Below are 27,338 nucleotides of genomic sequence, written 5' to 3'. Positions count from 1 at the left end.
AAAATCAAAATAGTTTAAAGTTGAAATTGCCACCTATTTGAAGAAATACATCTAAATGAGGACAGTTATGAAGGATGGGGGACTTTCCAGTTGTTAACGTATGCCGAACTATTGATTCATTTGTAATTGACAACAAAAGAGTATCTACAAATATACATTTATTTACAATATACCATATCTATATAAGCATACTCTTTCACACTCACTAATAACTCTCATACAATTCTACATTGGACATATATATTATGATTTACTTACATCTATAAATAGATATATATATTATATTACACCTAAATCCCTAAATCTATAATATAATGAATAGTCTTTGTAGCTTCCCACACAATCAGATCACAAAGTTCCGTTAATGTTAATTTCCATCCCGTCTTCTGGCAAACACAATCAGTAGCCAAACATTCTAGGAATGTCCTCCTGGTCAACTGGTAGATGACATCTATGGCCGAACTGTATCTCAGCTGCTGAAGTCACAGTTGCTGTGTCGGAGTTCAACTCCACTCAACTTTTACCGGGCCTCCATACCACAGTATGTCACATCCTGCTCCCGGCCTCCATAATAGAGTACTATGTCTCCATAACTAGGGAAAATATCAACACGTTCCCTCTCTGGATAATCATATCCATATGTATAAGTTAGTTAATAAAACTGCTGTCTCAGTGCATCGTAGGTGGAAAAGAATGGACAATAACACCGTCGGCAAATACGAGTTTCCATACTTTTGTCCTCAGACAAAACTGACAAGTCACTCACTAGGAAATAAGCTACAAAATATAAATAGCACTAGTAACTACATAATTCTACACTATCATGTTACATATCTATAATATACGCTTTAAACATATTACCTATACAACATTCTGCAACATGCGTAAACACACTACGTCGCTCACTCATCTATGCTCAATCGTATATATTAAGTTATTTCATACATGCCTTTGTCAGTGCATATAGTATGTGATGGACTCATAACTTTTCCTCAAAATGCAAAAAATATGGAAGTTGGTTGGTATACCCATGTCAAGAACAATGTCAATATTGACCTTTGCAGAAATTAATTGTCGAATATATTTTTGATTTTGTTTGAAAAGTAACTTTTCAATGAACCCAGTTCCCTCTGCCCAAGGATGCTCCTGGTCAAATTTTGATCAATGCCTTCAATAATACAGAAGAAGGATTTTTAAGAATAAACTTCGATTTCACCTATTGACGCGGCCCCTCTGCACAAAGAGGGACACCCCCCCCCCCTCCCCTCCCCCCTTTTTATTCAAAATTGAATCCCCTTTACCCAAGTTTGCCCCAGAAAAGTATTTGTTAAAATCCCTCCAACACTACATAGAAAGAAGGATTTTGAAGACTTAAACCTCAAATTACCCTATTTGTCCCTGCCCCTCAGCACCCAGAGAGGCAACACCCTCCGTTTATACAAAATTTAGTCCCCTCTGCCAAAGGATGCTCCAGGCCAAATCTAGTCAAAAAAGCTGTTCAGGACAAGTAGCATTTTAAAGGAACAGTTGACGGACGGACGACGGACACTGCGGTATGGCATAAGCTCAACAGTCATTCGATCTAGGTGAGCTAATAATTAAGAAAAATTCTTCCATCACTTTCTGAGAAAAAGCGACAGCAAGAGCTGTTTAAAGGCAGACTACAGAAAAAGAGAGAGAAATAAATAGCCAAACAAATAAGATGGTTGGCTTAAAAGGTGAATTACCAGTAGTAGGGAGGCGAGAAAACTTAGAGACGAGGCATGTGTAAATAACATTTTACCAGCAAAATGTTATCCTTTCAATTATCACCTTGCTGAAGCCCGTGCGTCATGTTTCCAGTAGTGTCAAAACTATCACATGTATTGATATCTAAGAGTGTCTTCGTCAGTAACAACGCATATTGGAAAAGTAGCTTCACATCTACGTATATAAATCTGTAAGAAGCTATCTTTGAGGAGGTCTACCATTAGTCCCTAAAACGCGACATGGATGAGGTAAGTGTATTAACTCTTTTCGTTTATTGGAATTTTATGTCTTTCGGCCCAATTACTTTTGCTTGCAATTCAATATGATTCGCATTAGTCCCTGCCGGTAGGACGTACGAATTGTACCTACTGCCCCCAGTTCATTATCGTAAGAGGCGACTTAATTTGGGATCTTATCTTTTATCTTCTTTCTAAACAACATTCTTCTTCCTAATGTCTCCTTTGACAATGTCTCATTTTTGCCTTTAGTTGAGCTTTCGCCCCTGTGAGGAAGGCTTTGGGTTCCGTCCCCTGGCCGAGAAATACCAGAGTCTGTAAAAGTGGTAGTTTTTACTCCTGCTAAACGCTCACAATTTAGGAGAGGGACTACTGGTTCGCCCGTTGTCAGTATAATATGACCGGATGGAGTGTCCTGCTGGGTGTCTTTGGCAGTATGTACTATCAATTCGGCATCCGTTTCGCGTTATCACAAGGAGACAAACACGAACATATCGCAGCCTCCCAAAACACACACGCATACACTACACGCATGCATCTTGCACACAGGGAGGTCGTCCTGGTCTCGGCGGCTTTCTCTATAGCTGGAAACGGGCAAGGACAACCTTGTCTCTGTGGCTTTCTCTAAAGCCGGAAACGGGCAAGAACAATCGGGTCTCTGTGGCTTTCTCTATAGCAGGAAACGGGCAAGGACAATCTGGTCTCGGCGGCTTTCTCTATAGCCGGAAACGGGCAAGGACAATCTGGTCTCGGCGGCTTTCTCTATAGTCGGGATGCATGTACCATTTACCTATTTCAGGTTTTATAGGGACGGATCCCAATTAACTGTCTCCATTGTTTAAATGCTCTTATGGATATTCGTTTTGAGACTGCTGTTGTTGGTTGTTTCTATTCTTTGCTTTATTTTCATTTTATGAAGAAGAAAACAGGGTTTAACCTTCAGCCTCTGGAAAATCTAAAAATAATTGTCACTACGCCAAAGAGAACATTTTGTGAGGAAACGGTTCACAAAACTTTCATGCAATGCATACAAAGTTTTTAATGTACGCAAATTTCACTTCATGATTCTATATGTCAATTTACCTGTTTATTGTTTTTTGTAACTGCTGATTGTAGTAACATGGACAGTTTAAAGGTTTGAAAGGCTTTCTTAATTTACCTACCGTACGTATACGACGCTATGTATTTGGATATCAGTTTCAGAAGTCTATACTTGTTTGGAGGATAAAAGCCTTAACCTCCTCTGACTCTTCAATTTCTGAACTATGTATACTTTTCTGCTGATATTGATCGTTTATCCCACAATATTAACCAAATTACCGAGGCATTCCTTTCAGGGTACAGTAACATCCGTTAAAGGGTCTATGTGATTGCGGTAGTATTCCACGTTCTATTTTAAAGAACATGATATAAGCTACAAGTATAGACGTGTTTGTAATTTTACGCTAATGTTACCAATAATATCATATTTTGACAATACATGTGGATGGTTTGGCCCAACAGGGGTCTGCTTCCACACAAAGGCTCGCAGTTAGCGCCAATCGCAAGCCCGGGTGGCAGATACAACCGAGTATTTGTAAGAAACACAATTCCGTGCTAAGAAGTTCTGAATCGAAGGTTTAGTTTGGTGTTACTTATTATCATATAAACAGACCCGTAAAATCAAGTTTAAACCCGAGGGGTCAGTAGAGTCGTAATAGGATTTATGGATATCTCCACAATCATTATGGGATAAGAATGTTGGTAGATGTCCTTGCATACCAGATACGTGGAGATCTTTCAGCATACCATGTTTCCATGTGGTATCGTAAACCTTTTAGGATCGAATAGGACTGCACCATGATGTTCGTTCTTTGCAAATGCCTTACTTATAAATGTTTCTAGTCTGAACAAGTTAACAGATGTGCTTGGTTTATTAAAACGTTAGAATCCAAATATTATTCAAGTTGCAAATTAAATACCTTTTCCAGTGTTTCGCACCGGCAGCTAGTTAAAGCAGTGTGACAATACTTGGATGGGTTAGTGGTATCTTTACCAGTTCAGGCATCCCTGCAGATAGAGGATCGAGAACAGTTGTCCGTTCTACTGATTGAATGTAACTATCCTTTTTGCTTCGTAATGCCTTGCTTGGCGATACCTCACTTTTGGCTTTAATATTGAATATTTTGCCAATATGAGAAAGGCAGTTGATTCGATGTTTATGCAAGGACAGGCCAATATACCTCAAAATTGTAGTTCGTTGCCGTCGTATTCGCATTTCTATATCTTTATTCCTCATATCTCCTTCCTCGGAAAACATTTAGAAAGTTGTTGTTTGGATACTGTTGTAGCTTAATGTTGTGTCCACCTCTTGCTTGGTAAACCTTCGGGATTTGAAGTGCTGGGGGTGAATCACTGCTCATCAGTAAAGTCTTCACCTACTCCTTCCTCATCGAAGCATTATACTCTCTCTCTCTCTCTCTCTCTCTCTCTCTCTCTCTCTCTCTCTCTCTCTCTCCTTTTCCCTTCTATTAATGTGTTTTAAAATAATTTACTTTCAACCCATTGCTAAATACATTTGCTTAAAAGCAGACAATCATCGAATATATGGTATAACAAAACCTTTACATTATTATATTGTCAGAGTATAACGTCATTTGATTTTAATAAATTGTATTGCTACTCTTTTCAGCCACTCGACCTTTGTTTACGAACCAGTCAAGTAAGGGAAGATCCGATAAAGGCTTTCCATGACTTTAAACGGGACGAACAATCGTTGAGTGTTAATACAGCCCCGAGATATGAGATAGAAGATAACGAGAAAATGGTTCAGCGTTGGCTACAGCACATGCCGGCAGATAGGATGATATCAACCGAGTACAGTCCTTATCTTCAGACGAACCAGGGTTCTACAAGCAGCAGGATCTCCTTTGATCCAAATATGTCCAGCGACGCCTCCAAGATCCCGGGTTCTGCAAGCAGCAGGATCTCCTTCGATCCGAACATGTCCAGCGACGCCTCCAAAACAAACATTAATGTGAAGCTTCACAACAAGGAGCTGTGGCGGAGCTTCAGCCAGGAAGGAACGGAAATGATCATCAACAGATCTGGGAGGTATGTTCATTTCTTAACGATCTATCTAAGCGGTATTGGTAAGTTGAAATGCAATAATTGACTGGTTTCTGTGATATAATGTGTGTTGTGTATATGGTCATTAGTGATGTAAATTCGAATAAGACCCATGTGCGATGGTCAAAGGTGCGAATCTCCTCTAATTGATTCTGGCTGTCCCTCCCTCTAATTAGAGAAAAAATTAAACCGGTCTGGTATGGTATGGGGCATTATAAGAGTGTAATTGAGCTTTTAGTTTAAGAAAATAATTGTTATTAATTTTGTTTGTTACATTTTGGCATGTTTTACCAATACAAAGAGTTGAAACAGTGTCATTCAAAATACTGAAAAGCTGAACCTTTTGATACAGTCATTGACATCAGCTTTAAACAGATATTTTCATTGTGATAAAACAATATTCCACTAGTGATGAAGGGAATTATTTTCATTAAATCACCATAATTTTATTTTATTTTTTTAAAAGAGGAAAGAACAATATCAGCAATCTAATGCAACCAATATAATTTCATCTACAATAAGGTAAACAAATAAACTAAACATAATTCAGAGTCCCAAGTGGCTACTTTTAGTTGCCGTGGCAACAAGAGTAAAGCATTGGCGACTTAACGTTTTCTTAGGTAGCAGTGTACAGTATTTTTGTACAATGAATAACCCCTGTAGTATAAAAAGATAAAAAGCACTAAATTTGGCATATACATGATGAAGTGGACTATGTGGGCTTCACATTTAAAAAAAAGTCGAATTCGGTTTGAGACTAAATTGTTGGCCATTTACATATGTTTCTACACAACAAAAGCTCGCTTTTTTAATGTACTCTATTTTTGTACTCAGCACATGTGTAAATATTGTGAAAAATCCAGATAAACGACCTATGCTAAAACGTAAATATTTCCGTTACCGAGCACTATGTAACGGCACTATGACCCTCAGCATCATGACCTTTAAACTGTATTAATTCATAAATAAATTTTATAAATACTGTAACTAGTAAGAAATTCCTCCACTAAACTTAATATATTGAAGACAATAGTAGCTGCATCGAAACTTGAATTGATTCATGTAGGTTTACTTTGAAAGAATAGTGGAAAGAGTTCTGTCTGATGAGAGGCGGCATGTTTTTTTCACATAAACAAATTTAGATTGGTGATTGGTCAAGTCAAACAACACTAAATATCTTCTTTCATAAAAAGGAATTCATCTAACGTAAATTAAACCGTTAAAATGCTTACAGCATGCAAAACAGAACATTTAATTTCGGATTTTATAACTGATTTTCTTTTCCTGGGACTCCTATTCACCTGGTACACGCGTGAGTTCCTATTTCTCAGGTACGGATTATCGAATCTACGAATGAAGGCTCTTACCTCATGTCCCCTTCTCCATGCTGCGTGGCTCACGCATGGGCAGAAGACAGCGCCGGTCAGATTTTAGCGCTGATAAGGTCGTCAATTTTATCGCCTGTTACGTTAATGAATACTGACGAGTTGTTGGGCGTTCAACACGTCACTAGACTCACCCAATGACTGTTGCTTTATTTTGGAAGTCAGCACTCTGGTTGCTATGCGGTACTATGTACGAGGATGTGTTTTTTGTTTTTTTGTTTTGTTTTCTTCTTTAAGTTTGCGTCAGGAATTGTTTTGTTTAGCTAAACGCTATAGCAACAATAACAACATTTACTGCTTGAAGACGTTTCGTTTCGTTGTTTGTGAGATCTGTGCTTCTCAGTAATAATTGCATGTTTATAGAAAATGAGCTAGCATTCTTTTATATTTGAGCAACCAAAAGCTAAAGAGGTTGAAAGCACAACGCTCATTGAATTTTCTTATCAAATGTTCATCGGAAAAAAACACAAAGAGGAGTCAGAACTTGCGTTGTACTTGCGTGAAAAGACTTATCTTAATGCAAGCTCCCTGTTTTTGTGGTAGAACTCCTCTCTTCTCTTGACGTTTTAGCAAAAATGTACAGCCAAGTCTGTAGACCTTATTTACCGAATTTTGTAACTTTCGGTGAGGGATTATTTGTCCGTTTGAGTACAGATCATACTTATGTAAAGACATGTAGGTTTGGAATATCAAATTTGGTATAAATGAACAACATTTGTGTTGTTATTCATTGCTTGTACAACAATCTGACCGGTTACTTGGTCGGAGGGTGTTTTGAGTCACAGGTTACTAAAATTTGAGATAGACCCTTGATGAAATTCTATTATGTATATTTTCCAGGCTCATGTATCCACGCGTGGAGGTGACCGTGGAAGGCCTTAACGCGAGCAGTATGTACAGCATCGGGATGACCGTGATTCCAGTAGATGACAAGCGTTACAAGTACAAGGACAACGTTTGGTCGGCAGTTGGAAAATCGGGGATTAATCACCCGATCACGCCCTATAAGCATCCTATCTCACCGGCAACAGGATCTTACTGGACGAAGGACATCCTTTCTTTCGGTCATGTGAAGCTCTCCAATCATTTAGGGCCGAACAAGGTAATAAATCATATAAAAGCAAAATATTTTTTTCTTGGCGATTGCATCCCTTATCTTAGCTTTAGGATTTTCCCCTTCTCGTTGATATGTTCTTTATGGTATTTAAAGAGTGGCATCACTTTATACCCCAATGGAGAATATTAGTAATATAAAGACTACAGACTGATTGGATTAGCTGATATATACGTTTATGTGATAAATTTATTCTTGAGCCGAAGGCAAGGAAACTGGTTTTTTTTAATATAAATAGATTCTTAAGCCCATTACAACCGGCTTGAAACCTACGAAAGGAATTTGTCACACAGCAAATAGTTTCGTACAATTCATTTTATGTAGCATTAGTCTTGGAAAAAATAGTATTCAACAAGTAGAACGTTGTTGACAAAATGAAACAATAAACGATTTTTTTTCATTCTGTTGAAGCGTAAACTTTCCAGTTTTAATGCTTACATTACAACAATAATATTGTGAACTGTTCGTTACTGCTTGGTAATAATTAGCATGCTAGTCGCTATAAATAGAATACAAAAAAATCAAGATCACCTTGTATCATTTCACTGCTATGTATTTGTTTTGACGTTGAACCTCGTACAACCAACCAACCCTTGTCTCATTTTGGCAACTACTTGAAATTTCGCTAGCCACTGGGTAAAGTTTGAACAATGTGTTTAAGAAGGGAACGATACCCGAATCCTGTTCAGTTTGAAAGGTGACACTTTCAACTCTTCCAGTGCAGGTGTTTACATGGAATGGCTGATCAAATATATTTGTGGTGTGACACATCTCAAAATAACAATGTAAAATGCCTACCATTATATAGATAAGTAGGTAACCTATTTGCACAAGCTAACACCAACACCAGAATCCGTAAAACCGGAAACTTCTTTATCTCTGGAATTCAACTACATTTGACTGGAGGCATCCCTAGTTGGTGGGGATTCAAAATCGTACAAATTGTGGGGCTGAGGTGCAGAGTCAAAAGAGGGCAATTGGCTTTATTGCTATAACAACTTTATCTCTAGAATTATGCACGGGATATCAATCATATTTGGTTGAAAGCATTCATGGGAGGTTGAGATTCAAAATTGTACAAATGGAGGGGCTGACTCCCCAAGGGCCTAAAGGGCGGGGTCAAAAAAGGGTTATTTGGCTATATTGGTTTAAGCGACTTCTACTCTGGGACTAAAAGACGGACAGGCTGATAGCGGGTTGATTTTTGAGGTTGAAATAATCTGAAGATGTGCATTAGACTAGCCGGTAAGTTAAAGGAAGGTTTAAATAAGTTACCAAAATTGTGTGTTAGGTTGAAATGACTAACGATAAATTGAGTGTAAGGTTAGAAGTTATTAGCAGGTATTTGCAGTGTCAAAATTGGTGACCGGTAGGTGTGAAGTAAATCAATAAGGGCACCGCGAGCAGATCATCATACGACCGTCAGACCCTCGGATAGGTATTGACATATTGGAAGCAGGTAGTGACATATGATATAAATGTGATTACTGCCACTGTCTTGTCGGTGACTGTGACCTTGCCATTCGTTTACTGTTTATGGCGCAAGCTATTTTGTGTTTCAGAATTACACTTTCGTGGTCAATGTTGTTATTACTTAAACTAGAACCTTGATTTTGAGGTAAACAGAGGTCTTGGTATGAGAAGTTTGTACGCGACAACAAAACCTGTTATATATGTTAAACATGTTTGGTTTTTGTATTATCATATTAAGTTTGAAAGGAATTAAATAAATACTCAAAACGTTCTTGAATTTTCGACGGAATGCCCTTATTTGGCAATGAAAAGGGGGCATAACTCTGCCGAATAGCATTTAAATACCACGACTGAAGAACAGTTGTTTATCGCGTTAACAAGCAGAAGTTAACGGCTAAAACGATAAACAGCGTTGCTATGTTAAGTGTGATATGGCAAAACGCGGAAAGTTAAAACTCGACAGAAAAAAAACCGTAATATATGTTGAACATAAATGCTTCTAGCATAACCGTAATTTTTTTTAAAGGAATTGATTAAAAATAAAACCAGTTCTTGCATTTACTTCACAATGCCCTTATTTGGAATTAAAAGGGGCATAACTCCACTAAAAATGCACGTAAACTTCTGACATACAACTTCGTTCTAGCTTTAATGGTATACAATTTGCGTACAAGGTTTTATCAAGATATGTTAATGAATGAAGCCAGCAGAACGATGACAAGGAAAAGTTGACGGACGCTCGGACTGACACACAGCGCAGTCCATACCAATATACGACCAGTCGGACGACGAGCGTATAAAAATAGATAGCGGTAGAGTCAAGTCAGGCTTAAATATGTAGCCGGTGGTTATCCACAGGTTAAAATATCAAACATGCTGCAAAAAATGTGTCACAAAACTAAAGCCTGCTGTTTGTAGAATATTTTTTTACAAGAATTTTCAAAAATGACCAATTTGGCGGCCATTTTGAAACGTGCATTTTTTGCGCTTCACGAAAGGCAAACATTTCACTATTTTTAACACAAGTGTGTCGCAAATTATAATTGTAACAAGTTCAATTTTGCTGTACAACTTTATTGTGTTCAATATGATGAAAATAATAGGCTACAAAGACGGAAATTATACAAGATTAGTATTCTTTCACATATTTTTTATAACTGAACCACTTTCAAATTTTTGACCCCAAAATATTAAAAAAAAAAAAATGAAATAAAAATATGTAGGGTAAAAAAAGAAGCTCACGGACAATCTCATTTTTGTGGCTGTTTTAGAAAGAGAACCCTATTTTCTTTTGATTCATTAAATATTAAGAAAAGATCAATAGCAGAACTTTTTATATTAAGCGTTAAATTTGCAAAATCGGTGAAAACATGAGTATTTTTTCATTGAAAAATAGGAAGTAGGGGTAACTAAAATCGCTTTACTCAGTAAAAATAAGTTGCGGAAAAGTGTTCAATTGAAGTAAGTTGACGTACGTAACTGGTAAGTATTACCAGATTAGAACTATAAACCCTTATATATGTTTAAAGTTAAATTTGATTTTGGTATTATTTCGTTAACTGACCTTTTAACAGCTCATGACATGCCTCCATGTGTGTTGTGTAAGCGTGCAAGTGTGTATGTTTGCTGGAAACAGGGTATGATTGTTTACTTGCCTCCTTGTAATAGCTCTATGCTGAACGTTAAGCAGGGAATAACAACTAACATTTTTAAGGAATTTGGTATGTCCCGGCCTGGGGACAGAATCCATTGCCTTCCCCACCTAGGCAAACGCTCGAATTTCAAGCCAAAAGTGAGGTGTTGCCAAGCAAGGTGCTAGGAAATAAAAGGTAGTTAGAAGTAGAAAGAAAGACAAGGATCCAAAATATTGCAATCGGCGCAGCATATTTATTTTTGTCGCTTTTGTGTCCCCAAATAGAGGACACCAAAGCAAATCCCCAATTATGCAGGGGGTTGCAGCATTATTCGATTCCTACGATACAATGCAGTTGTTAACAGTTGGTGTATTCTTTTCCCGATCCCCCGCCTGCAGGGATGTTAACATAAGTAAATACTAAGTATGTGACCGACTCAAATAGGTAACCAATACAGATTAATACGAGTAAGTAAGTAAAGTATCGGATAAGTAGAAGTTGTAAGCAACTGATAGGTTTGTGTAAACTTTCAGTTGGCAACAGGTAAGTTCATAACTGGTAGTTTTGTTTTATGTAAATAAGAGTAAAATCTTTTTTAATAACTACTGGTAGGACTTCCTTGAATTAAGTAACCGCTAAAGGGTTAAATGAGTGACTGGCATATTTCGTTTTGTTTGTTTGTTTGGGATGTTTTCTTCCACGGAACAGCTTAGGCCATATGAAGACGGGTACCAAGGGAGATAACGCTGAAAGATGTTTGTTTTGTTTGTTTTGTATTGTTTAACGGCCCATCGACAATGTGACTCATTTAGGGCCAACAATACTTTAAAAAGAGACATTCATGAAAATTAACACATATCAAACCAAAACTTAATAGTTTAAAATGTGTAAAGGATTAAAGAAATACATCAATAACGAACAAATTGACTGCACTATATATCATATTTATTGTAAGATCAATAGAGTGTAAACCTTACAATGGGGGCAGCAGATCGGTGTTTGTCTCTTCGGTTTCTTCTTAGTTGTAGACGCAAGTAGTTGGCCAAACAATATCCACATCTTACGACATGACGATATAATTTACCCGGAACTGCATATGTTAATTGACATGGATATGTTAACTTCAAATAAGTAATGGTAGATATGCAACACGCCCTTAAGAGAAACTGGTAATTGGTCGTCAGGTATAAATTAGTCTCTGTAGGTAAGGGTATTTTAAAACTGATAACATGTAGATATATGTCGGAATTAATTGGTAAGTCAGAAGTATATGTCGGGCTCAAACTAATAACCGGAACAACAGCAAGAAAGAAAAAGAAACCGAGTAAAAACATATATTCTTAATGTTTTACAAATCGGAAGCGGGATATGTGTAGATTAAATGGCATGGGGATACAATATCAAAGTTAAAGTAAAATTATAGTGCTCTGATATATTGTTCCCTCCTTAATGAGGTATAGGGGTCAAATGTATGAATATCTTTAGAATAGACGATGTCTTCGACAAAGAATTACATTGCCTTAAAGGCTCCAAACATAAAAACTAGGACAACTTCATCCCGACTGTATCTAAAATCTAAACATTCTTTTGAAATTCTTTTTAGTTAATGGAGAGTAAGATGCGTTGCGTGGTGGTGGTTCAGAATACGAATGAGTGAGATAAGTAGGAGAAGTAAGCACCCGACAAAGGACAGCTTCCTCTCTGCTGTCTTTCCGACAAGGCTTACTAGTTCTGCTTACACGTCTAAACGTTGTCGCTGTTCTCGACGAACCATTTTCTGCTATTCATTTCGAATCGTCAATCGGGGTTAAGATTATATATATAGCAACTTTATACTGGATTGATTCGGGCGATTTACCTTTTTTAACCGTTCTGTCTGCATCTTTAAATCGAACGGGTCGCAGAATCCACGGAGAAGTTTTTTGTGCATTTCTTTGAGAAACAGAATATGCAAAGAGTGTGAACAAACGATTGAATTAAAATGCGGAGTTCATCGATAAGGTCAAGGGCCAAACCGGTGGCATATTCTTCTGCAGAGAAAATGGAGTCGCCGACTTCAGTGGGATTTCAGTACAAACGTTCGCAACTGCTGCAACTGTTTTGCCTTGATTAGAACCATCAGTGTAAAGCTGTGGTTTTTTTAGCGTGGAACTCCGAAATGCGTTTCCAAAAGGAGGATTTGTTTTATTTCGGCATTGCACTGGATTTCCCCCCACTCTTGCAAAGCAAAATTAACAGCAGGTGTTTTTATTTCCTTTGGTGAACACTCCTGTATGTTTTATTCAGTTAAGTTATTCCAATTTATGTTTAAATCCTACGATAAATTTGTTAATTCAGATGCCAATTGTCGATGACAAGAGGGTCATTTTTCTACGCGCACGAAAACATATGGTTTTCTGGGCTCAATACTGGGATGAAAGCGGGATGTTTTGGATTGAATTCAAGTCGGGCTTTAAACTGTTATGACAGTTTCTTTCTTGGGTCAATAAGGGATGATTAATTCGCTTACTGTAAAGGCTTTTCATTGGTACTGTTAAAAAACCTCCGATTGCTAGACGCAAACTTGGTTATGGATTGAATCCAGCAACTGCAGAAGTAATATGAGAACACGAAAAAGCATTTGACGGTCGACACCCAAATTAGTATGAGAGAGAGTTAATCATATCAAATCTGGTTACTCAATGTGACGGACAAACGTAATGGACGGACGGAAGTACAGAGTGCAAACCTACCTATAGCACATCGTCTCACCGGGAACCGGAAAGGAACTAAAAAGCTTAAAAATGGAACGTGAAATTGCTGTAGAATCACTCGAGATAACTCTGTTACTGTAAGTATACGGTAAAACTATCTATTCCTTAAAATATATATAATTTAGTGAGCGTATCAGAAATAAGTATAAAGAACATGTAAGACTCGTACACTTGCATGTAGCAGGACGCGGGTGAGTCAGCAGACCAATGAACAGTAAACCAGTTTGTCGAATCTTTGCGGGGAATGCTCACCAACATGTTGTAAATTGCAGGTTTGTGTATATCAGTGTTTGTAGCGTGTGTTGTACATTGCCTTTCATTTTATATTCCTACTTACGTGTATGATTCTTGTGGTTCGGATATGTCAATACAGGATTCCAAAATCATTTGATTGTTCGAATTCCCTGCTTTGTAATCAATGAATCTTTATTACGTTTTTTAGTATTTCCATTAAGGTCTGTTGGAATGTTTTGGTATTGCACTCTGCCATTATTCATTGCCCGATGATCTTTTTTTTTTTTCTAGTACTTTATTTGTCAAAATATCATCTTCCACGGAAATATCTCTATCACTATTTCTGATCGGGGCTACCGGATTGTATTGTCGACTTCTCGCCCAAGTGTTCGAAGTTGCAGATCAATGTCGGAATTTGTCACTTCTGAGCAGAAACGAACGTCATTAAACATCTACATGTAAACGATTCTAATACGGCGATGAAGCGATTGTTTCACCCACTGTATCTAGAAAAACAACATATGAGGTTTTCGAGCTGGTGTCTTCAGAGATATTTTATTGACAGTCCCTACGTAACTTTTCTCACATGTTTATGTAAAAAAAAAAACGTTTTAAGCAGTGTTGTGTAGTGTTTTGAATATTGTTTACTTAACAGGATATTAAAAGAGATATCGTCAACACTTACATGATCAAGTTATTATGGTCAAGGAGCTAGTGACAAAATGTTGAAGGAGACTTGCTCCTTAACCAACTATTTACAGGGAATGAAAACTACCATGTTAAGGACATTAGTATATTCTTTTAATTTTGCAACATCTTGAAAAAATTAGAGAATATCGCAGCAAAACATATACTGAAAATAAATATTGAATATTCGGATAGATATTTCATATTGATATTTTTAGAAAATACGAAAAATTAGTAACATAATGACTCAATCACAATTTACATCAAGATACAAGAAATACTAGCAAGGAAAAGAGAAGATCTAAATTGTTGGATTCGGATGCTTCGTAAACATTATTGTCGCGTATGCGCCATCATACACGTTTCATGGTCCGCAGTGCCATATACGACAACTCCTGGTATAAAAGAGATGGGTTCAGTGTAATTCATTTGATTCCCTTCCACTCACTGTCAACCCGAGCAGAATCGGTATTGAGAGCGTAAAAGGAGTCTAAACGGGGCACCTGCAGAATCGAGGGTTTTCTTCTTTGTCTTCTCCGAAGAGGACCATGGGAGAGACCAACCTCGATCTGCTGACCCACTGCAACACTTACCTTTTCCGTTTGCTATCTCTATTGTTTTCCTTCTATTCCTTCTACTGTCTATTTCAAGAGGTGTCTCCCTAGGCAACCCTCCACATATGAACATGACTATTGCGAGGACTTTAAACATCGTGATATTCGGAACAAAGTCGTTGAATACTAAATCAACTGCGACATGGGAACACAGTAGATTGGGGAAGCACGGTCGGAATATCGAAATTGCCACGCTTATCGTACAGCTTAGTTGTAAGCCGTCCCTGATGGTATGCTATAAATAAAGATTGAGGTAAGCAGCCTATTTAAACGTTTCTTGAACCTTTATTTAAAATTCAGGAGGATAAATGCTACTGACGTTATCAACAAATTTCTTGTAATTTAAAGACAACATATCGTAGGGATATCTGAAAACGAATTAAAACGGTTTATCAAGGTCCGTGTTACCAGTCCTGATAAATACACGTAAAGAATTCTGTAATTTAACCATAAAGAGGTAAGTATATGTAAATATGCTTAGATTTAATAAGGTCAAATGCCGACTAAACTAAGTTATACTGTGATATGACGATACATTTTAAAGCATACGTGATAATTCCTATATGTTACAGTAAAATTGTATTTCAATATTGATATAAGTGTATTTAAACGTAATCGTTTACTATGAAATGGAAAAGAAATGCTATGCTTTAATCTTATGATCAAAATATTATAAGTGTAAATAACTATTCACTATAATAAGGTTAGTAAAGGTTATTAAAAATGGCTGCTTTACCGTTACAATATGTTTATGTTGGTAACAGGATACGACTAATGTGCCAAATCTCTACTTTTTATAGACTTGTTGTGTAAGTGTTTTTGTCATATGCTTAACTGGGTTTTATTTTATTTCTTCTTATAGATTTGTCTGGAGTCTATGCATAAGTATTTGATACAGATCAACGTAGTACATCATAGCAGGGATGACCACTTGTACAGCTTTATCCTCCCTGGCACCGATTTTATTGCACTTACCGCATACCTCAACGAAAACATCACCAGGCTGAAAATCTCCCATAACCCATTTGCGAGAGCGTTCAAGAACAAGAAAATATCGTATGTACAAAACTAGTTAAATTGTAAAAGGTAAAGAGTAAGTATCATTCACCAGCGGCAGTATAACTGTTTTATACACAGATCTGTATAATAAGTATTCAATAAGGGGTTTTTTTCAATGTATCATCTTGTACAGAAATTACAACTGTGCTTTCACACAGGTAATGCCTATATCAATGATCTACAAACAAGGTCGTTACTTTCGTAATACTTAAACAAAAACTGTCTATTACTGCTGCATTGTTCGTCAATTCTCCTTTATTACTTAAGTTTTGCTGTTGCATTACTTGTGCAATATGAAGTATTTCTTACGTGGCATGACCTGTTTTACTTGATTATAGTTTTCAGTATAATATTTTACAATTTACAGTTTTGTAATTCTCCAGTATTACTTTCGTATTTGGTATAACTTTTGTACTCCCCTGTGTTATTGCTACATCAGTATAACTTAATTGTAGTTTGCATGACTTCTATCTTAATTTAATATTATTTTTGTATTCAGTACTGACGTACGACTTTTGTGGTACTTCTGTAGTACAGCTGTTCAGTTTTGCTTTCGTATTCGATATTCCGTTAATATTATCATTATCAATTATATTTATGTAACGTCTGTATTTTGTATAATATCAGTTATACCTCTGTTTCATCTTACCTCTGTACAAGTGTTGTATTGGGTATGTTATGTTCTATATTACCTAAAGTATTGATGTTTTACGTTTGTATTACAATACAGCTGTAAGATCGCACAATGTTACGCGGTGTGCGCACGATATGTGCATCATGTGCGAACAATCAAAATCTGAACGATAATTACTTGTGCGCACGATGGACGAACGTTGTGCGGTAACAATCATATTTGGTGTAAATTAAGGAATGGCTCAACAATATAAACGGTGTCGTGTTCGAACATAAACTGTATCTTTAAGTATGTGTCTATATTCTAGCCACATCTATTAGCTTTTCTTCCTATTTGAATTTTCAGGAATTTAGAAATAGTGTTTTCCGTGTCGTTTTAATTTCAAGAAATTTTGACACAATCTCATATACAGGTAAACACTGCTACTTTGTACAAGTATCTTGATCTCAGTTTCCCTTAACCAGGGCACTTAGTAACTCTTCGAGGTGAGAAAATCCAGGTGAAGGGGAACTTTAGACAGAATGCGGTGTTTTCATAACGGTCATAAGGTATTGCAGGTCACAGCTGTCTGTCGGACACAGGCCAGGGACAAAACTCAGTCGTCTAAAGTTTTTTTTAACCTGTTGTGTTACCTTAGAGCCAAACCATGCTTGACTGTCTTAAATTTGTAAAGATGATTATAATCTTATTTTTGTGATGTGAAATTAATATTTACAGTGTAAATTATTGCCTATGAGCCTATTCAACCAATTATATCAAATCGCTGTGGAGAGAAGCACATAATGGGGCGAGCGATTGTTGCACAAGATGTATGCACGATGTGCGCACGCTATTTTTGGTGCATTGTGCAATCACAACTGTGTTTGCATATTGCTTCTGTTTTACATAAAGACTCAACTGTATATAGAATGGGTGCCATTGTGTATGATTTAAAACTGAATTAGTTTCTATTTAAGATATGAATCGAAAGAATGATTAGCATACATTGTTTAAAAAGTTACACTCAAAATCATAGTCGAAGCAATATTGAGTTCGTCTTCGGCACCAGAGTCGAAGAAACCGCGTATTCTCCAAGTCTTTTTAATATTGTCACAAACACAAATTGGCAACCAACATCACAGTTGTGTCAATCATTGGTAAAACACTGAATTACTGTACATATACTTGTGTTTTAATGCATAATTAAAGGTCTTTGATGTTTTTTCATACAGGCAAACCAGGTCTTGTCTTTCGGGCTCGACTCTCACTCACGGAAAGCGGCATGCTTCCAATAAAATGTTAGTAATGGCATAACCTACACCTCAGAGTATATTATGGTAGAATTTTTAGTTAAATATTTTATTATTTTTCGAATTTCAAGTCATATATTCAATAATAATATACATATATATTTACATTTGCGCTGTGACCCACTTTATGAACATTTCGAGCAGAAATGCATTTTATTTGAGTATGAAAGCATAAATATCGTGACGTAACACGTGGTTTACTTATGACGTCATAGATTAAACTTGTTTAATGAGTCTTGTTGCTTCGCTTTGGATAACATGGAGAACGCCCCTGTGTCAAACGCTTAAATGAATACGATTAATTATTGACGCCTATTTTATTTAAATAGGGCAGTTCCGCCAATATCGTTTAAAGGACGGCGCTTATACAAAACCCAGTAATAAATTAATAATTTAAGAACAAATTAAAATTAAACAATTGTTCTTTATTAAAAATGTATATATATTTGTTGAACAGCGTTTTTTAAATGTTCATACCGTTATGAACGCAAATCGGTTACATCCGTATTAAACATGAAGCCTGCCATGGATGTAACCGATTTGCGTCCTTACCGGCATGAAAATCTAAATAATGCCGTTCAATCCCTATATATACTTATGTTGATGAAATCTATTCTGCAACCTGAAAATATTACTAAAGTTTTGTTTCTTCTTCAGCACCCATGAGACAGTGTGACCTTAATCATCTAATGATATGTTATCCCTTTCGAATGAAAGGAAATTTATACCGCTAATATGAAGCACCCATTGATTGCAATATTCAGAATCTTCGTATTTAGTTCTACTTCTAACTAACTGTTGTTTCCTAGCGCCCTGCTTGGTAGTACCTCACTTTGGCTTTAATGCTGAACGTTCGTCCAGGTGGGGAAAGCAATGGGTTATGTTCCGAGGCCAAACCAAAGTCCTTTAAATTGGCAGTTGCTATTCACTGCTTAATGTTCAGCGTTTAGGGAAATGGCAACAACTGTTTCACCCATTGTCAGTATAATGTGACAGAGCGGAATGTAGTGATGGGTACCTACGACATGGTATTTAAATGAAATAGCACTATAAAGTCGACATCATATCCGCACTATCACAAGGAGGCAATTACCAACAAACCCTGTCTGCAGAACACATACACACATTGAGCTGTAAATAGGACGTTAAACCCTGGTAAGCAACCAACTAAGATAGATAATGCCTCTGAGACGTTGTTGTCCATGCCGTCTCCGGTTCAGAATTCAATCTTATTTATAAAGCGCGAAGACTAGGCTCAATGCATGAAATGCCACGAACCATTTACAGTACAACACTTGTTATTCGACTGAATGGACCTTCAGTAAATAACGAATAATATTCTGTATGTATTAATAATATCATCAAATATTTTAATGCTGGAGTCATAACTTTTCAACCGTACCGGATACGGTCAAAAAATTGAATTTCTTCTGAAACCTTTCACGGGTCATATTTATTTTAACTGTTCTTAAAAAATTATGAAACCTCCAGCATCAGCCAAAGAATATCACAGTACGTTGAAATTAGGTCACTTTGAATTTCACTTCCAGGCAAATAAGTATAAAATGTTAAGTGATCGTATTTGGTCGTTACATTTGTTTTGGAAAATTGATAATAACTGCATCACCTAAAAAAGGGTTCGCAGGTCTTTGGGACGCCTCCCTCTTTATCACAGGTCAAATATGTGTTACATGCGTATTGGCTGATTAAGGAAGACATGTTTGTGATGACTCAAATACATATTCTAATTCATAACAGCTGGGTTTTTTGCATGCAAACATGTTTTTCAGATGACGCCTCAATTTAACACCAAGCCATGCACATCCTAGAATTTCATACTTTCTGTGGCCTGTAGCTAAATTACTGTCAAGCCAAATTAACAAGGATGTGTGTGGAAACGATTGAATATACACACATGTCTAGCCTGTTAAAATTTGCGACACGGAGTGACATTTAGATGAGCATTGTACATGTATGACTTGTTGAAATTATTCATGCATGCTTTACTGTCCAAGAAATGCCTGTCTACCGATTAACAGTGGCATTATATTTCCTACATGGTAAACGTTGATAACTGCCCTGTTCAAAATACACCATCAAAGTATTCAGTTCATAGATATATATTTGTCATTTTGTTGTATTTTTTTCTATTTTACATGAAAAAAACCCCAATATACATACTCGTTGTATCCAATTGAACAAACTATTTTTCATCATAATCAAATATTTTTGTGCGATGTCAAACATTTTAACTTGCATGATTGTGTTTTTAATTATCGGAAGCAGGCCCTACACATGATCAGCCAGGTGAAGAAATACAAGAATAGTGGAAGCTCAACACCTTCTCTATATCACCTTTGATATTCAGCGTGTAAAAACGACGCAGTGTAATTCAATATAACTTCGGGTCATGTTTGTCACCATACTGAAGACGTCTCGTTACGATATATTTCGTAATCAAGACAAATGTCTTTTTCATAGTTCACGGATACACAAAGGATACAAAATCACTAAAACTTTCATCAAATGCCCCTAACAGTTATTTTTCCTTTACAGAGACGTAGATGTTGACATACAAGTAAAGAAGAAGAAACTCCGCCGGAAATGTAAATATCCAGTGTTTTGTAATTGTCATCAATCTGTAATTTTACAATCGTGTAAATCAGAATTGATTTTTTTACATCTCAATATGTCTCTAATAAATATATGCAATACGGCAGATTAATTCCATGATTCGAAGGCTTTATTCAACGTTTCACAATGTAACCGCTAGTTTTGTTAAAGTTAAGTTATAAGCTACCTTACACATTATACCCTCAATATTCCTGTCTCAAACAAAATTAACGGATGTCATGTGTTAGAAACCTATTAAAACATACAGATTACGATAAAGAAAGCGCAAATATTCTTTGTAAATCACAAGAACGTAAATCAACGCATGTTTTAACATTGCTATGTTTGACACGCAATCAGCAGGATGCAATACGATAACAAAAAAAATCTGTTCTCATTTTTGCCTTCAATAATTGCAGATGATTTATTTATTGGCGTCATTTGTTTTATAGGAAGTAAAGTCGCTCAATGCACATACTTCAATTGTATAAATATATATTATCTATAACTGCTGTATCTTTAAGTTAACAACTGTATTTACACCTACATTTCTTACTTGTTGCATGCATTTTCATCATAAGTCATACATATTGTCATTAAATATGTTTATTAACTTTTGTAGCCAGGGAGACGCCCCACGTGTCTTATGAATCCACCTCTTCTTCTGGCAACAGTGTCATGGATGGCTCAATGAATCATTCACTTTCTTCTGCGGGAGGTAATATATTATCATTATATAGTTTTGGCCTGCTTGTACTGATGAATAAGAAGATTGGTTAATTTATGTAAACCATTTCATACATTTGTTCATTAACACAAATATGAGACGTATTTGAACACTGTCATCAAGATTGTTTTTCGTTAAAATGTAAATACTGTTTCTTGCTTTAAATAGAATATAGAATTCTTAAGAACAATTTCAAGATTTTTGTTTATCTGAAAGAAAAAGTGTTTATAAAACTTCAAAGATGATATGGATTCCATACATCTGGTAAAATTTTCTAATTTGCTAATTGTGGTGTATGTTTTACAGACATAATGCGTAGAAAGTTTATGGAGGGAACAACAGGAGGTAATGGATGCTTGCCTATGATGTGTCTGTTAACCTCGTCCGGACTATACTATCAGTCGCTGCCGTACTATAGACAAGATGACCGTCTCACGGGGCCTGCAATCCAGTCAACGTACGCAAACAAATATATGGTTTAAACGGGAATGTGTCCTCTGATATGTCTGTTGTGTCTGTTTTATGTTATAGTCGTCGGGCTTGAAATCGAATCGGTAACTGCAGCAAATGCTGCACCATAAAAAGAGCTTTCTTGCGTTTAATATTTTAATCATTGAAAATATTTGGGACCATCTTTACTGTAGTAGAGCTATTTTGCCACGTCCTAATTAAATGTCTGTAAAATTTGTAAATTGATTTAAGTTTATCAATGTAGAAGAATCAAAAGAATAGTAATAACTGTTAAAATATATAGAATGTAAATTCTCAGCTTGATTTTATTGTACATATTGTATATGCGTTAATTTTATTTTTAATTGAAAAATATTGCGATTTAGTCAAGACGTTTTCCTTTTTCTCGGTTTTTAACTTATGAACGATTTTCGGCTTAAATTCACGTATATCTTATTCATCTGATATAATCAATTGAATAAAAGTTATTTAAATTGCATTCATAATGTATCATTTTCCCAGTGATAGGTAAATTTGACTAAAAATGCAAGCAAAGCGTTGTACATTTTTCTTCAATTTTCTTCTTAAAAGTTTCATGTGTTATAATGCAAAGCTATCCAAAAACAAACGAAATCCGTCCTCTTCTCGTATTGATGTATTTGAATGCTTTCGTATGTACATTCCGGTATTCATTACAATAGAACAGTGTCCCTGAGAAGAATTCAATTGTTGTTCGATCAGTTATGCACTCCTTACAGAGTCTGTTACGTGTATTTAAGGGGTATGGATATTCTACCCGAGAGTCACATAATTGTATTCCTAATGCCAACTTAGCGTTGAAATATTTTCTCCCATTTCTAAGCCATTTGACATTTGGTAAAACACTACATAGAAAATGGAAATGCAACAATATCGTAAAATTTAAAGAAAAACATATTCACAAACTTAGGTGTGATTTTGAAATAGCAGAAAAAAGTACCATATGTAACGGTATAACTCCTATTTACGAATGTACGTCTTTGAGAAGTTAAACAAATTCTGAATTATATTTTGGGGGTTTTCTCATACGTAATTTTTTATGAGAAATGTCATAACAGAAAATGTATAAAAGTCATATGTCCGTGTCAGGTCAAACATTCCATTTTACACAAAAACTGTGTTTTGGTTTATTCTTTTACCGCAAAAATAATTGAGCTAAAAACTATTGTTTAAATTATGAAAGTGAAACTGCTTCATTTTACACTTTTATCTCAGTAAATCAGTCTATGTTTCTTTTTTATTGAAAACAAATATTCAAGTTCCCATCATTTTTAGAAGATTTAACGAAATATTTCAAAAGTTATGCAAAATATTTTTTTGATATTCAAATATTTGATATTTACATTTTTTAATATCAATGAGAAATGTCATTATCTTCTAAAAACGGTCAATAAATGGAGGTAATAGTTCTACTGTTTTTGCCATATTGTCTTTTTGTGATATTTTTCATTTTCGGGGGTGTCATTTGCCGACCTGATTTTAACTACTTTTGGTGCGCTTTCGATTATTACCTCATAATATAATGCCATCACTGATAATGATGTCATACAAGATTACACCCTTGAGGCATTGGACACGTATACGTAGAGGTGGGAGAAAATTGCCATATCAACAACAATTGTAAATATGATTGTATGTGTCATGACAACAGTATGATGTGAATTGTACTACTTGTGAACTTCATAGTAAAACATGCAAATGATAGACAGGTTGTTGACTTTTTATTGAAATACATCAAATGTTGAGGGTGAGTATGTGCCAACAATGTATACCGCCTTGAAGGGAACAAAATGGTTATCTTCCTGAATACAAACTACGGGACGTTAGAGACTAATGTGTTTCAACACTTGTGAGATCGTCGATGACTTTTAAATTTCCAGGATTAGACAGGTTATACAAGTATAGTGACATGTGCAGTTAAAACGCTGGCTTTAGCGGAACACTTGATTTCAAATTGTTGACGGAATTACGGTTGGAGAAATGAGGCTATTTATATTTTCACTGGGTTCAACTGATACAGGTACATCATTGGTGACAAACTGAACAGCTTGTCACACTGCTCTGTAAAGACAGATAACTAAACAAAAAACGGAACGGAAATGTAAGATAAAGTCATACAGCAGCAAATATGGACGAAGAAAGTAACAATGAGAGGTAAGCTCGACAATAACTTTATTTCTGAACATGCTGTTTTCGGAAATGAAATCGGGAAGGTTGTGACACAAAAACAGAAGGATAATAACAATGGATAGATCACGCGAGGATTGTACATACCATATGAACGTGACACACAGACATGTGCTTGCACCATTAACATTATGTAATAAACACAGTATTTCAAAAATGAATAACACTTTAGCATACAGATGTTTCTCATCGGTGATGATACGGGCCAAAATGTTGGAAACGAAACTACTGTTGACACAGAAGAGGGTTGCGTAAACCCTTTTCTCTCATTAAGATAGAGCTGTCCATGGTAAGAAAGGTGTGTAGGAAATTTCTTACCTTCACAGGAGTGTCCCCGGGGGAGACAGCCTCGTGCCGATTAGCACGTGTCAATTGTGACGTCATTAAAACGCGTCACCGGTAATTGTGACGTCATCAAAAGTGAACGACGATATTCCTACCCGACATGTGTTTTTGTTTACACTACTATCGGTGGAATTGTGACTGAAATAATAGGATGGGAGAAAAATAATCATCCCCTACCTTAAGGGTGTGACATAGAAATCTCCAACCCTGGGGGTGATATTTTTGGTTGTCTAGCCCTCGGCAAAGCCTCGGGTTAGACAACCGAAATACATCACCCCTCAGAGTAGAAGAACATTTTTGTTAATCTTACACCCCATTTCACATGACGTGACGTCACAATGGCTCACCAATGACGTGACGTCACTTATTTGGACCTCTCCGATGTCGCAAAGTGGAAAAGGCGACGTGATGAAATTAAATCATTTACTATATATGTACCCGACACGTTAGAAACATGTGATTATTTTTTCTGTGCAAACATTGTTCGTAAATATGGGATATGCTAAATCTGGCTGGCTGATTTGTTTTCGTCTGAAAAGCTCAGAGGAAAAAATTATATTTTCAAAATGGTGGCCAGTCCAAACGTATTTTCATGGTTTCTGTGCTTATTCTGGTGGTTGAAATGAGAGAAAAATACTTTTTCATGCCCAAGGGTGTAGTATAGGGATATTCCACCCTCGGGATTTTCAAATTTGGCAAAACCCTCGGCAAAGTCCCTATCCTACACCCCTGAGCATGAACAAGTCTTTTATTATTTTGATGAATTTCAAAATTAGGAGGAGTACTGGTTAACAAGGGGGATTGCGTGGAATGACGTTATGGCCTTTTCCCCATGAACAACACTAGCACATTGTACAATGTCAATGTAACACATGAAAGCTATGATATTGTCCAATAAAGATAGTGCCAGACTAATTCAACATAATGATTTGAATGATTTCGATCAGTCGACATTCCCTTTCTGGTGTGTCTGTAGGTTAGGTATCCTTTAACCTCTATATTCTATTCTACAATTGGTGATTATTGCCGAAACGCAATTTCCCAAAACGAATCAAGCTTACATGATAAGATCTGAACACTGAAATCGTTTTTGGATTCATTGTTTCTTTGACTCATACATAGTTTGGTACCTACATCTCATGTTTTCTCCTCTCTATATGCATGAAATGTCACGATACCTTTTTTTTTTTGCTTTCTATCTCTCATAACGGTTTTATGATTTCTAGCTGACATCAAGTCCACATAAATACGATATTCCGCTTCATATTTGAGTAGGCTGCGACAAACTCATATATGCTCGAGTTTATACATGTTGGCATCTGTTTTTCCATACCAAATTCGAGTTTTTGTCCTTTTTGGATTTTTTTTGTTTTGTTACTATACATATTGTAACATTCATACAATCACATAAGCTAAAATATGTCAAACAACTACCTGGCCGTAGCCAGTTACATAAGTTACAATAGCTGAATATGTATTTACAAACTGACACTCAATCTATATGTTATATAGAAGTTACAGTTTACACTTTATCTAATTATACAGCATAATTACAAATATATAAAATACCCACCTCTTCAATGTGAAGAGGGTTTTCTCGGACAAAGTCCGCCGAGTCCTCAGTTTGACTCATTCAGTAAACACTGTAAAAAGGAAACGATATATATTAAAAACTTGCTTCCTCGAAATCAATTGTCTACTACATGTAAATTGACACCGCCCGATTTCTCTATTTACAGAGACTTTTAAATTATTAACTTTACTTTTAAACAAAAACATTACGTAAATCAAATATATTATTCAATAGATACTATAATATTTCATACACGGGTACTTACGTTTAGTGCTTTTGACTCTAGTGCCCGGTACATCTTTCAATTCCTATGCTGGCTAGGTATAGTACTGTACGTATAGGTGCAAGTATAAAGCTGTGTTCGCTCTGGCCGCTCTGTTCAAAGTGACCAGTGCGCCAGGTAAACTACCCAACATTCAACACTAAGAATACTATACATAGACAATACGTACTGGACAAACAGGTTTACAACTCATTACATCACATCCGCCCCGTACCTTACTCTCATTTACACGTGCTATTTCCGAGCGCGCGCTAAAAGTTTTGCCGCAATGCGTTACGTACAAAATTAACACTACTACATTAAAATAACATTTCAAACCTTTAATCGCGAATTGTATTAGAACGAATTGGCAAAATAAATGGTCTGAAATGGTGAACAACAAATGATTCGCAGTTCAACCTAACGTAGGTTCACCTGCGACAGGTGGAGCGTGCCGTAGAGAGGAGATTGTTCTCTAGCGACTGCGCAAAGGCCAACCCTACATAACACATAGTTACATTTAACATAAAAAAAGAGCAACTTCATTGTTATACATGGCATCAGTCATTTACAGTCAAACATTTTATGACTGAATGCGCGGATTTCAAACAAAAACGCTAAAATAGCGAGATTACCGACGTGACCGCCCTACCCTCAAAACACCCCGACTTAACTTGATATACCGTACAAAGATAAAGGAATGTACTTATGCTTACATAACATGTCAGGAGAACAATACACGTATAACATAGTTCAGGGATGAAAACTAGCATAATGGATAGAAAACAGCAGAAACTGAGGAGACACAATGACAAACAGAAGATATCACGCATCGCACCCCTCCCCCGTAAAAGTTACAAAACAACGAAATTAAAAAAGACAAAAATGTCAAAACAAGGAAAATTAAAATGTTGTACATATGAAGAGAATGTTTTGAATTAGAATGTTAAACTTCCGGTTTTTAATACTTTGTTGTAGTGATAACATGTCAGATCTAGATAAGATATTTTTGTCATAATGTTAGTACCGATTATTTCAAATGGCTACGCCGTGAGTTTTTCTTATCAGTCTTAAATTATTTCACATAATCGCTGACGCATCAGCTATTATACGACAGTGTTACGGAATGGTACGGCGGTAATCGGCCATTACCAGAATATGTTGACAGTTTTA

At 36.2% G+C, this 27,338-nt stretch overlaps 1 protein-coding gene across 1 annotated transcript; it reads left to right on the top strand.

The window, feature by feature from the left end:
* Positions 1-1,988: 1,988 nt before the first annotated feature.
* LOC110454120 (T-box protein VegT-like) lies at positions 1,989-22,102 on the top strand. The gene is made up of 8 exons (XM_021503493.1): positions 1,989-1,997; positions 4,657-5,078; positions 7,319-7,580; positions 15,850-16,043; positions 17,892-17,957; positions 20,526-20,575; positions 21,205-21,300; positions 21,616-22,102. The coding sequence occupies exons 1-8, from the start codon at positions 1,989-1,991 to the stop codon at positions 21,789-21,791; spliced, it is 1,275 nt and encodes a 424-aa protein (XP_021359168.1). The 3' UTR covers positions 21,792-22,102.
* The last annotated feature ends 5,236 nt before the right edge of the window (positions 22,103-27,338 follow it).

Source organism: Mizuhopecten yessoensis, unplaced genomic scaffold (genome assembly GCF_002113885.1).
Source record: "Mizuhopecten yessoensis strain PY_sf001 unplaced genomic scaffold, ASM211388v2 scaffold7669, whole genome shotgun sequence".
Lineage (NCBI taxonomy): Eukaryota > Metazoa > Mollusca > Bivalvia > Pectinida > Pectinidae > Mizuhopecten > Mizuhopecten yessoensis.
Note: the sequence above shows the minus strand (reverse complement) of the source record. Positions and strands in the feature narration are given on the sequence as shown.

What these genes read in the sequence shown, in the direction of transcription:
- LOC110454120 (XM_021503493.1), top strand. An exon ending in ATCATCAACAGATCTGGGAG is followed by an intron (nt 5,079 to 7,318) that starts GTATGTTCATTT and finishes TATATTTTCCAG; the next exon opens with GCTCATGTATCCACGCGTGG. An exon ending in TTCACTTTCTTCTGCGGGAG is followed by an intron (nt 21,301 to 21,615) that starts GTAATATATTAT and finishes TATGTTTTACAG; the next exon opens with ACATAATGCGTAGAAAGTTT.